Genomic DNA, 13,853 nt, shown 5'->3' with positions numbered 1-13,853 from the left:
TCCAGTATTTAATAAGAAATAGTACATAGAACACATGATCTATAAGAATCAGAGAAAAGCCAAAAAACCTTTTTTGATCCATTTCATTGTGTAAATGCAGGGATCTCAGGAAAGAGCAGGAGCAGAGCAGTTGGCGTTTTTACAAAGTGATATTTTGACCCTTTCAACCGGTGCAGAGATCCCCTCCAGCAGCAGGTGGGACTTGTTTCTGACCTCAGTGAAGGTGAAAGAACAGTGGGCAATTGAAACCTTTCTTAAAACACAGGAGTGCTTGACACAAACATACTGCAGTTTTAAACCAGAGCATGATTTTTCCACTCTACTGTCCAACATTATCATGAAATCATTTTGGGGGGATTTCTGGTTTGTTTCTTGAGCTTGAGGAACAAGCTGCTCTGACAACTCAGTTCAGCTCCATACGTGTTGCTTCAGTTGAACTGTACTTGCTGCCCATGTTTGTCTAATGACAACTCTCCTGTTTGCACCGAAACATTGTTCACAGACCTGTGAGCCTGTAGGCTCCATTCCATGTGTCAATTCTATAATGTGTGTGTTGTGTCTTGCTTGTGTAACCATTGCCACGTTACAGTGAGACACACAGAAACTCTGCAGTTGGAGTATTACCTCATTTCTTCTTTACACAAAAGCTGAACAATTTGGCCAAATACATTTTGGAAACGGTCGTTGATGAGGCAGTAAATGATTTTATTTGTGTTTTGTATGATGAGTTAATTCGCTTTTGACTTGGAATTGTGATTTAGTTTTTGTATTTTCCTGCAGTCACGTGCAGGTGTCTGCTTCAGGCTTGAGTCCAGCTTTTAAAGCCTGAAGCTGTTGGATGATCACCTATTGATATACAATGATGTGAATGATTGTGCAGCTGTTTGCAGCTAATGACATTACAGGGCTGTTAAAATACAATGAATCCGCTGCACTATGCTGCTGTCTATAGTTTTTGCATTCTTAAAGTTTTGCAAAGTATTTATATGTATCTAATGGGCCTCTATGTTTTTAATTTAACTTTACTTGTCATAGTTTTTACTCATTTATCTTACGAGTGGTTTGCTGTGAGTTTTGTACAGAATGTAACAGTTACTAGTTGGTCCTCCTCCATGAATAGAAAGCAATGCCTCTGCATTTACAGATCTTTAATTTGCTGAAAAAGTATGAAAATGAACTGCACTATATGTGTGGGGAAACTGACCACTAATTAGATACCAGACCTGCCTCAAAAACCAAGAAAAACAAACACTTTAAAGCTTCATTAGCAAGTGTTTTTGGTCCACTTGGGGGCAGTAAAAGCAGCTTTTACTGCGCCTGAACACCCAGCATCCACCGAACACAGTATGCAGCAATTTATGGAAGTGGAAGGTGGTGGAAAATCTTCCGTGCACTGCCTTGCACATGCCGAGCGTTTTTCAAACTACTTTTTCATTCTAGCATGTGCCTCCGTGCTGGTGATTGGCTCATTGGTCGGAGGAAATACTGGCCCAACCAGTTTCTTCTTCTCTGTCTTCCATGTCGCACTTCCATTAGATAAACGTCCACACTGCTCACTATAGTGTCGTAGAGCATCAGCATGAATGAGCCAATGAGTGCTCCTCCCACAGCACCATATAACACTTTCTAAGGTGTCAACGTATGCCACGTTTCAAATTGTATCAATTTGATGCCACAGGAAGCACCACTTTCAGGAGCACCACTATATAACGCCATGGCAACAACAGCATCGGATACTGATGCTATAGGCACGGTAGGCGTCAGTAATGGATGCTCCAAAGATGCCACTACTTGATGCTATGGGTACAACTTTATATATACACACAAAACTGCACTGGGGTTAGGGAAAACTACTTCAGGGTAAGATTATGTTATGAGAAGATTTACATAAAAACAAAAGTTGTGTTACGATCATTGTTAAAGATTACAATATCTTGCAATAGAGTCGAACCCTGAGCTATTGTGGAAACGTCCTGTGTATCATCCACCTGCATCTAAGACTTTTTCAGTTCATATACTACTTTCATTGCTTTAGGTGTCAAAAGTGTGGGTTTCCACTGTACTACACTGAAAGCTCAGAGCAATGACTGGACAAACCAGCACTTTTTGATGGCTCGGAAATGAGAATGGGCTGGCGAACGGTGATTGTTGCGGATGGCCCATGAATTCTTACTGCCCTGTTGCTGGCGGAAACAAAATGCTTGAGGGCAATGGGGGTGAACCAAAACCACACACTTGTGGGCTTTAAATCCAAACGAAAAAGCCAAAAGACGCTAAAATGCTCCACAGTCTGGAAGGGTTGGATGATTATTTTTAGTGAGGGATCCCTTTCGCATCATGCTGTCATTTAATCAACTGCAAATGAAACACTACTGTTTAAAGAGGAACGTAAGCAATTTAAGGCTACAGTTTCATTAAATTGAAGATCTCACAAGAGAAAAAAGTCAAAATCAATGTCGAACAAACTGAGTTAATGTGACATTTTGTCCCTAGTATGGCTCAAGCTCCAAAAACGCTGGATCCTTCATTTACCTGTAATGTAACTTGATGGCACACACTGTCCTCATCTGTTACTAATATGTGGTAACACCACAAGGCATGTAATGCAAAGTTGAGATGACATTATTAGGGGTTATTTTTTCAGGCTGGATTTGACCCGCACTGTTCTGTATGTGTGAAATCTCTGAAGTGCCCCTTAAGTATTATGTTCCATGATTTTCTTAAGTTAAAAAAAAAAAAAGAAAGCAGTCTGATTTAGTTGCCAAGGAATTAATGATGGCTCCTCTCTTTTTTTTTTTTTTCTTCATCAGTTCAAGCCAAAATGATTTCCACTCAGTACCTGCCTTGTTGCGCTGTCATTCTGTCAGTGCTACTAAAACTGGCTTTTGCCCAGTATGAGCACTACGGCTACCCACTGAGCTACCCCGAAGCAGAGCAAGAGGAGTACACCGCCCCCCAGCTGGCACCAGACACGCCCAGGATTCAGCTGCGATTGGCAGGAGATAAAAGGAAGCACAACGAGGGCCGAATAGAGGTTTTTTACAACGGCGAGTGGGGAACCGTCTGCGATGATGACTTTACCATCCACGCTGCTCAGGTGGTGTGCCGGGAGCTAGGCTACGTGGAAGCCATCTCATGGTCACCGTCCTCGAAATATGGGAAAGGACAAGGTAGGTGAAAACACATCAGAGTGGAAACACATTTAATATTTTCTCAAACATCATGTTACTTGATAGATACAAAAATTCTTTCATCAGAAGGCCAATGCTGCTGGAATGTATTATTATTGTAATGATTTAGCTTTTATACTATCTCTACTATTATTCACAAGAAAATCATCATATGCAGCAGAAACCCTTAAAATATTGTTTTCACTACCAAAGGGAAAATTCCTCCCAGTGGAACCACTGATGAATTTCTCTTTTGTTTCTTTAGGACCCATCTGGTTTGACAATCTTCACTGCACCGGAAAAGAAAAGACCTTGGCCTTGTGTCCGTCCAATGGGATTGGTGTTTCAGACTGTAAGCACAGTGAAGACGTCGGTGTGGTGTGCAGCGACAAGAGGATACCGGGATTTAAATTTCTCAACACCCTGCGCAACCATGTAGAGGTGAACCTGCAGTGATTGAAATCTTTCACACTCAGTAGCCACGTGTTTTGTTTTTCATGGCATGTTTTTTTACTACAGTATTTGCCAAAAACACATTTATTTGTCTTGTTGACTTGTATGTTGACAGTTGGGTTTTATGATCTATTCTTTTGTCATTTTGTGTAAAACCAACTTAGGTCTCAAAAGCCCTGATCAGAATTTCTAACCATTGTGCCTACATTTACTGTACTATGAGGATTGTTACTTGTGGCTGTATTCAGACTAGTCCAGTCAGGAAAAAGCCACAATATTCATGTACTATTTTTACACCTGGTGTATAAGAAGAAGCAGTGAAGTTTTCACTGCCATTCATACAGAAAGATGTTTCCTGATTGTTTTGCCAATGAAGCCTAAATGAATGATGGCACCTGGAAACGCCTTGAATTCAGTTTTCCCCAAAAGGGCCTCCAAGTATTATAAAGTAAGACCTGTAGCCTACACTCTCATTATTCCTTTCACAATAGCTATGGAATCTTAGTGTCAACTTAGTGCAAGTGTCTAAGTTAAGACAAACTTCATGTTTGACATTTGAATTTCTAAATCTATTAGTTTAATGTGACCTGGATTCATAACCCAGGTCACATTCATTTAGAAACATTGTAAATCAAATAATACAATTATAAAGGATATAATAAGTATTTCTTGCATACTGAACAGAATTTGCTCTTCTGTCACATTCATTTGATAATTTTTTTGAGAATTGTTTTCCCAATTTGTCGAGATATTTTATAAGGTTGAGACTATCATTCAATTCCTGTGCAACCTATTCGAGTGAGGTAAACACATTTGGTCTAGAGTCACAATGCCATTCACTCATGGTATAAGGAATAAAGGAAGGGAGTGCTGATTAGATTTTATGCTGCTGTATTGGGAGTTTTTATGCCTTTTTTTTTTATGCAACAGTAGCGACAGCCATGACCATGACCAAAGGCAACATGTTTTCAGGTTGTTCATACATCACAAACTCCTCGAGAAAATTTTAATCAAGTTCTGTGCAAACATCCACGCGGAGTCAGAGATGAACTGATTAGATTCGGTCCCATCCCCCTTCTATGCAACACCAAAAGAACTACTGGAGAGAACAGCAAAGTCAAAATACAAATGCACTTTACTTCTCTTTTAGACTTGACAAAGCTGCTCTAATCATACAATTTGTCTAACAGTTCTTTTCATGGGATAAACAATAACGTGCATTTTAGTAAGACATCTTTGCTGGTTTTTGCCTGGAAACAGCTGTGTACACTTCCCACTCTGTCTTTTAATAATGCTCCTTTTTAAATTTTCTGCAGTAAAAGTGTGGCAGGTCAAGTAAAGTTAAACTGCTAATTGTTGGGTGTTGCACTCGTAACTGTCAGGGTCCCCTGGCCTTATCATTATTAGTCCTGGTGAGCATCACTTTGTGACCAGCCGGTGAGCTCCAAGCTAATTGCCGCCAAAAGCAGAATGCTATCATTCTGCTCACTGTGCAGCCCCAATGAATCCACATTCCAAAGTTATGAGCAAACTGCACTCAAGAGCTCAGCCTGTCTTTCTTTCTTTCTGAAGAGTGTAAAGACTTCGATGTAATTTAACCGAATGCTGTAAGAACGTGTGTGGACAGCTCAGCAGTCTTCATTTGCTTTTTGCCAAAAGCAACTGGCAGGGTTAATGGGGTTGTTGTTATTGGCTTGAATTAAAAAAAAACTATTCATTGAGTTTGTCAGATGCGGCCACGGCTGTGCAACGAGTTAATGCAGCTATGATACGTGTTTCTTAGAGTAACACTGCATCACGTGATAATTTGAAACCAGGAGCTCAGTTTCTGTCCTAATATAGTGCAAATTTCGACTCAAAAACTCAAAAAAATACGTAACATTTTCTGTTTGTTTTCTCTCAGATTTTATTTATGTGCAAATTTAAACGGTATGAAAACAAGTGGATGAAAAACCACCTAACTTGGAAAATGTCAGTTTCAGCTGCTTTAATGTTGCATTGTGGGAGCGGATTCACTTATCTGACTTCCTGTCAGAGGCTTACAGAGAGAGAGAGAGAGATAAGGTAAAGATTCCCTAGAGAGCGGAGCAGAAGGTCAAAATGGGATGAGTGGTTAAAAACAACAACAACAAAAATCAGACTCAGAAGGTGAAGAGCAAGCATCTAAAATACATCCAGCCGTGTCTGACTGCCACATGGCCACGCTTGGTCTGCGTCATCTGGAAGTGGTCATCTGGTGACTCAGCCAGGCCCATTCTGCTGTTCCATGACGACATATCGCTGAGGGGGCTGTGGTGTCGGATGATTAACGTTTTTTTTTTTTTAAACACTAAGGAAGCTGCATGTACGGTGGTGTGGAAAGACCTTTGACCCCCCCCCCCCCCCAGATTTCTTTTCTTTCTATGTGTATCTCATACTGAGCTATCTCAGATCTTTCAACTAGATTTGACATAAAACAAAGGCAAAGTAGACCACGAAAAATGAACGTGATCATTGTATTTATTGAAGCATCAAGATTATTCATCTGTTCCTTATCTCTACTACTATACCGCATGTCCTTGTAGGGTTGCTGGGCGGCTTGAGCCTATATCACTGCTGTCATTGGGTGAGAGATGAGGTACTGTTCATCCTGGACAAGTCGCATCATTTTCATCTATGGGCAATTTATAGTCACCATTGAACCTAACAGCATATCTTGGAACTAGTTGTTTTTTGGACATACAGTTGTAACTAAGGGGGTCATTATTACCTAAATATTAAATATTAAATCACCTTTTTGCTTGTATGCATCTGTATTTAGTGTTTGCTCAGGTTGCCTTTGTTTTATAGAAGTTTTTATGTCAAGATATGAAACGGTGTATGAGTTACACCAAAAACAAAAGAAGAAATCAGGATGGATTCAGGCAGCAAACACGATGCCTTCTCAGGTGATGTCAGTGTAGTGGCCAGCCAGTCAACCAACTTAAGGAAATGCCTGGAGGGTGAGCTAAGAGGGAGGTGAAACGAGAACCCTTGCATGCACATGTCGCTGACCTTTGACACGTGCGCTCAGATTCCTCTGTGTTTCATCTTCTTACATTGTTGACATAAAAGACGAGATGTTACATTTTGACTGTCGCTGGTTTTGTGACTGGCTTGTAAACGGGGAGATTATAAACATCTTGCTCCATGAATTTGTTCTTTTTGTGGTGAACAGAGGTTGTTTGCATGGAGTCTGGCGACTGTGTGTGTTGCATTGTGCCTCAGTCAGCTGGAGAGTAAACAACACTCACTGACACCCAGTGTTTCAGTTCTGTGTCTGCGGAATATTTAGCGTGGCATCTCTAGAGTGTTTATTTATATATTCCTGTCATTGCTTTGAGCAAGTCTCTTTCCTTACGCAGAAGTGGCTGCACAGAGTTTCTGAGGTCTGACTTGTGATCAAATTCGTGCATCACATTCCATTTTACCTCAATTTCAGCATTGGGAAATTTGGAGCCTTTTAGAAGTGTGATGTTTGGCAGTCAGATTCCTCATCCTGATTTATTCAAGTCAACGCTCAAAGGGACAAAAACAGCGGTTATAAACGTCTGAGGAACAGCTTGTGAAAGAGGAATGTTCTCTGTCGTTTGGCCGTATGGAGAAATGTCAGTTGATGCGGAGACCGGCAACACAAAGAAGTCTTATAGAAATGTCTGTCAGCAGTGTAGAAAGTCTGCAGAGATGTAATTAGGGGCTGAGTATTATAATCATTGTAGCCATTCTGAGTGCAAACGTCGTCAATTATAAGTCATCAAAAGCTTTTCAAAGTGGACAGAAAATGGAAAGGAAATGGATTTTAATGTTAGACTCTCAGAATATAATCTCATAAACTGGTCGGGCCTGCTTCATAAAGACCTCTATATAGCGAAATATATTACAGCCAAATCTGAATTCCACTCTGGAATGTTTCACTTTCAGAAACCACTTTGCTACAAACAGAGCCCAGAGTTATTGACCTGCTGATGATAAGATCATTTAAAGAATCCACTAATCTTTACAGCAATTTTTTTAAGCACAATTGTGCTTTTCCTCAGCTGTTGTAAAATGAATTTCTATAGGTTTTATACTGGCACTTTGACAAAGCAAGCAAACTGACATCAAGTTGCATTTTCCATCATTTTATAGTTGAGATGATTAACTGATTAATGTTATTAGCGAACTCCGATAATGAAAAGCAGTTCTTAGTTGTAATGCTAGAGATCAGACAAAATGGGGGTCTGTAAAAATGTGTTGTCTGTGGAGTAGTCGCTCATGAGCCACAGGTTCGAATCCTGGTTCCTCCTGGCTACGTGACCTTAGGCATGACACGGAACCCTAAGTTGCCCCTCCTTGTTTGCTAGATGATCAGTACTTGTGCATGTACATCCTAGTCTTTTAAACTTCATATCTCAGGAACACACCTTTGAACTCATGGACGAACTGATTAGATAAGTCAGACATGCATATAAATTGTCCAACCCTTTTGAAATTTTTTGTTTCTAATTTGAATGTTGTTTTGCCAAATCCAACACACACAGGAGCTTTTCAGCTAAACTTGCACCTGAGCTCTTTCATACAGACAAGATTTAAGCTCCAACTCCTCAGCCACCCATGTGTTGTGAATTAGACGAACTGAAGAGTCAGTTCACATACCCTGCTCTGTATGCACATAAATCCTAGAACAAAACCCTTCTTTATCTTAAATTAGACAAGTTTGTTCCCTGAAAACCAGCACAACATAACTGTAGCTCATTGGGAATAATCTGCATAGTGAAAGGTTTACTTGGTAACAGATGCCTACGGAGCACATCCCATGCTGCCTTGCAGATTTTTCGGTGCCTTCACTCTTCTTCTGACGAATCATTTGTTGCTGTCATGCTAAAAACAAAAAGTAATGATGAAATCTCACTTTGGGGAATAGCAGAATCAAAGCTTTCCCCTGCTTTCTTTCTATCGCTGCAGCTTTTTTTTCTCCAGCGCTTTCCTTCATAAGTAGATTACAAGCAGCCAATGAAGTCACCCCAAGCAGCGTTTACAGCTCTCATTTTCCACTCTTTAGTCATTTTTCCTTCTGAGCCCTTAAGGTCACATCTTCCACTTTCCTAGCTGTAAACGTCTAGCCATGTTTGTACCATGGGCTTAGCACGGCTGCCCCTTTGTGTCCCAATCTTTAATTAAAGAATTATTTTTCACATAGCCGGTAGATGCTTCTGCAGCATTGTGAATGTTTTCATCCTGAGGCATCACATTCCCACAGTGCGGGTGGATATTTAGCCTCCTGATAATCTAAAATTAAGTGCCCTGTCTGACATCATCATGGCAGGGCCTGCATTCAGAGACGTTGGGGTTTTTAATGGCAAAGCCTGGATGGATTTCAAGGTCTTAATTGTGTTCAGACCAGAAGAATCCAATGTGTCCTTTTAAAGCAGAAAAACATTTATCACTGTCGAAGGAAGTACTGTGGAGTCTTTGATTGTCTCTTTTAGTTCTCACGTGCAGAACAGATTTGCCAGATTGAATATGTATGAAGAGAAACGGAGCTCCTTCATTCATCTGGTATTTTTCACCACTGCTGCCCCTCTTCTATCTTCTCTGTCACAATGTGTAACATGTGTCACATGTATGAGATAACATTTCCTCAAATCCAGTTCAAGTGTTGTTAAAATTCAAAGCTAAACATCAATGGTGATTCTTTAGCTTGGGAATAATAAGTTGAATCCACAGCAGCGCTACTGCCACCACCTGTTTAGGTATTAATATATGAACATTTCTAACAGAGCTCTGTGTTCTCTGCACACACCAACGTAGATGCATAAAGATTGTGTTTGGTGTCTGTCTGATGGTTAAAGCATTCAACACATAGATGGTTTATCCACTGTAACTGGTCATAATTAAACTGTGCAGATTTATGTCTCAATATTGGTACATTTGTCTGAACAACTGGTGTGTGTTCAGTTGGTGTGTCCTACTGTAAAGTCAAACGTGTGATTTACATTGCTGTCAAAGTGGGACGGACTAACAGCGCCACCATTTCGATCCCTCCCAAATGTGTCGCTGCAGCTTTAATGCCACATTAAAGTCCAGTTCATCACTGTGTTTGTAATTTACACTCCGGTTCGGGCTTTGTCAGGACTTTGTGAAGCATCTGTCTTCAGTTTGTTAACAAAAGCTCATTTAATGGATATTAAAGGAGGGACTGCACACTGTGACACAACATTCCCAACATTCTCCCAACACTGTGTGCGAAAAACACATAATCCTTAATTTGTGTTGCAGCTGGTGGAATCATCAGCTCTTGTGAAAGACTGCATCTGATCTACAATTTTTGTTCAGCCCATATACACGTAGGGACTTTAAATACATGAAAACATCTGCAGGATGAAACTGAATAGCACTGCACATAAGCTTACAGTTGTGTCTCGGGACTTTTGCTGTAGATGGGAGGTGATTTCTGAGAGATTTGTTGACCTCTACTGCAGCCATATGTTCCCAATTAGCTCTGTGTGCTGTATTTTTTCTGGCAAATGGACTCTCCATTATGGACTGTAGGGGACCAGCACCAAAATACAGTAACCATGGGATGGCGTGTTCAGGGTTTGTTCTCACTTTGTTAGTTGCACAGTATATTAAGGTTGGCAGCACTGGGGTAGGGCTAAGCAGACATTTGACCCAGCACTTTTCCGTAGTACTGGATAGTACCCACGTCTTCTAGAGACCAATTCAGTTGTGACATTTCTAATTTCTAATTAACAATCACTCTCTGCTATCTTCAGTCTTGGCAATCTACTCAATTTACATCAAAGTGTGTTATGAGTGTTGTTTGCACAAAATAATAGGGGGGGGAGCATTTATGGCACCGATTACCTACCGTTTTAATCATGTTCTGGTTAAAAACTGACAAAGTGTGTTGATCAAAGAGTCAAAAAATAGCAAGTAAGAAAGACAGTCATGTACATATTAGGACACCGATGTTGTTGAAAGACCAGATTAAAAAACCCAAACTATTCCTCAAGGTTGGTTTTACTCTTTAATCAAACATAACTTGAGTCTTACAGTCTGCTTTGATGCGATTCGTAGCTCGTTCCACAGCTGTGGATTTTTTTATATTCATGTCCTGTGGTCCTCAGACAAGCTGGCATTAAATCACTTCAGTACGTTCTTATTACAGCTATAGGTCATAGCAGCACGTCTTTGTCTGAGACTCATTTATTTTGCATTTATTGCTAAATATTCTCTTCTGGTTTCAATACAGCTGCCACCTTCTGATTACTGATGTGTGGTTACAGTATATAGCATTCACAAATAAGGGTAATGTCATACTTTTCTAAAATTTATATTGGATTTATCAACAACTGATCCTGTTTGCTTAACATCACAGTTTAGTTCTTTGTCCGTTCTCTGCCCCTGTTTTTCCCTCTATCAGACTTCCTGTTTCTCACTTCTAACCCCTCCTGCCTGCAGGCCATTGTTCCCCTTCCATGTCTTAACCACGTGCCCCCTTGCTCCGCCCACACTCACCTGCTTCCCATCAATGAAATCACCCTGTGTAGACAATATAAGCCACAAAACCCAAACTTAATCTTTTGCCATTTTTTTTTTCCCCTACACTCTCCAGCCCTGTTGTTAATATTGACATCCATTACTCACATTTCTAGTGTTTGTTAGATTTGACATCTTTTTGCCCCTCATTCATTCTGGGTTCGATTAGTTTTTTACTCAATTTTCCCTAAAGCCATTTAACCAGTTAACTGTTTGGTACTTATCTTCCCGTATTTGCCTGCAACTACACACAGTAGGTTCACTCCCAGAAAAAAGGTGACATTATTGTATCTTCAGGGTTACCAAGGCTTGTCACTGGGACTCTGTCCTCTAGAAGACAGACTTATTTGTACCCTTGTGGTAATAGTTGTACTGCTTATTCAGCACCTTGAGTGCATATATGTCATTGCTTTTCATTTAACCTGGTCAATGATATCTGCATTATTGACTTGATAATTAATTTTTATAGCCACAAATCCACTTAAAAACAAACTGTCTCCTGAAATTGTACCTTAACTGAATAACTACTTTTACTACTTGGGACCTTTTTTGCCCTCAGAAGCTACACAGAGTTACCTTGAGTTCCAATAATTAGCCCAAAGACATACATTATTGTAGATTGTACCTTGAGGGAAAGAAATGAACTTCTTGTATATCTGAGCGTGTATAGGAAAGAATCACCACCCCCCCTCCCCTTGGAAGATTTTTCTTCATAATTAAAATTCAAGAAAAAGCAGTCACATCAAAGTAACTTTTCCGCCAAATTACCTAAATGAATCACAATATAAATAACTTGTACAGCTAATTGGTTTGCAAAGGCACACAATTAGTGAACTTTACCTCTTGACTACATATAGAGACGTTCAGTGAAGTCCGCTGTAAGAAACTGCATTGCCAGCGTTAGTATTCCTAAATCAGACTCTTTATTTAAGGAACTTGTGGAATAGATGATTCTGTGATTAAGGGCTGTGTTGGAGCAGATTGAGGCCCCTTTACTTTTCCCGTCCATTGCATCCTAATAATGATGTTTCCATCTGTGTAAATGCTCCTCCTCAGAAACAGCCCCAAGAGTGTGTACAGAAACGCAGACACACATGTTAGAAATCTCTTCTTTTCCACAGTCTAATAGCCATTTTTTGTGTGCAAACAGACAGATGAGGACCATCTGAGCTCTAAACAGGAAATGAATTAAGATAAATTAAATGGATTTGAAAAGAATGAGGGCGGGAGACAGGAAGCAGGCACGTGAACCAGCCATGGGAAAACTTCTTTCCACGCTGAAAATTTGGGCCTCAACCTTCGATATTTACTTTTCTCATTTGAAACTTTTTTGAATGTCTGCCACCAGGTCATGTACTATGTATTCAGTAAACCCAGACATGGTCACATCCCCACAGTCATCTTGTTCCATGATTTCTGCCTGTGTAGTTTTATATCCCCTGCCATCCAGACCTTGTTGCCTCTGACCAAAATGATAAATGTGGTTATCTTTTAGAGAAAATAGCAGAGGAATGAGAGATGATTTGCAGTTTTCACTCTGGTAGCGTCTCTTCTTCTTTGGATGCAAATGCCACTTTAAGAAACCCTCCTTTCTCATTATTTGATGCCTAGGTTCTTCTTGGCTGTCTATGAGAGAGGTTTATACCAGCACATCTGTTGAGCGAGGCAACATCCTCCACCCCCCACCATTCCACACCACTTCCAGCCAGACTAAACTCCCTCCCCTTCCCCTCCTCAGCCTAAACTGTCACGTAGTACAAGAATGTGGGTTTGGTCAATGGAAGAGGAAAATGTTTATTTAATCCCTGCAGAAAGACAGAGAGGAAAGAGTCACAGCTTATTTTTGACAGCCCCTTGAGTTTTACCTAAATGCCCAGATGTTCTATGTTTATTGACACAGGAATCCTTCTCGATTGCCTTATCAGAGTTACACACTAATCATCCACGTGACTTTAGTGATGCCGTCATATTTTAGTGTAGGATGAAAATAGACTCCTTCCTATTACTATCCATGTGCGCCTCTGGGTGTTGGAGAATGCCTTGGCCAATTTAGAGACCCAGATGATGGACAAGGGCCCACTTAAGCATATCAACAGTGAGTGAGAGAAGGCCCTATGCTAACACTTCCTGTAATTTCTTCTAAGCCACTGCTGTTTGTTTAAAGAACAATTTGTAGCAGCTAAAGTACTAAATGTCATACATGTGTAAAGTTTTTGAAGCAAAAAAATGTAGACCTGCAGTGACCAACTTCTACTCTTTAAAGAGGTACAACACAGTAGGCAGTGGTGGATGAAGAACTCAAAAACTGTACTTAAGTAAAAGTACAAATAAACCAACAATAATATATACTCTGGTAAAATCATAGGCACCCACTGAAATTTCTACTTAAGTAAAAGTTAATACACAATATATTTAATTAATTAATATCAATATTATTATTAATATTAATAGTAATAGACGTAAATGATGGGTTAAAGCTAATTAGCTATATGATCTGATGCCTTTTCACCTTTTTTTTTTTCCAAAATTACTGCATACTGGCTCACTTTGAGTACTGCTAATTTGTCAAATACGTATTTTAGATAAGTCCATGGAAGGAGAAACTGACACTATGCCTGTCGCTCTAGTGATTTGTTTTCAGAAAAAAAAAATCTAAAAAGTGGTATAAAAGTGATTATAACGCAACTTTAA

At 40.0% G+C, this 13,853-nt stretch overlaps 1 protein-coding gene across 2 annotated transcripts in view; it reads left to right on the top strand.

Annotated features, from left to right (window-relative positions):
• The window catches only part of loxl2b (lysyl oxidase-like 2b), a 35,439-nt gene that overhangs the window by 640 nt on the left and 20,946 nt on the right, over nucleotides 1-13,853 (top strand). Inside the window, exons 2-4 of one of the 2 annotated variants that reach the window (XM_067521457.1) lie at nucleotides 101-195; nucleotides 2,811-3,170; nucleotides 3,436-3,611. In XM_067521457.1, coding sequence (XP_067377558.1) covers nucleotides 2,822-3,170; nucleotides 3,436-3,611 — 525 coding nt within the window. In that variant the 5' untranslated portion in view covers nucleotides 101-195; nucleotides 2,811-2,821. The remainder of the gene's footprint in view (nucleotides 1-100; nucleotides 196-2,810; nucleotides 3,171-3,435; nucleotides 3,612-13,853) is intronic. The other variant, XM_067521456.1, reaches the window with a different exon arrangement.

This window comes from Channa argus, chromosome 11 (assembly GCF_033026475.1).
Source record: "Channa argus isolate prfri chromosome 11, Channa argus male v1.0, whole genome shotgun sequence".
Classification (NCBI taxonomy): domain Eukaryota; kingdom Metazoa; phylum Chordata; class Actinopteri; order Anabantiformes; family Channidae; genus Channa; species Channa argus.
Note: the sequence above shows the minus strand (reverse complement) of the source record. Positions and strands in the feature narration are given on the sequence as shown.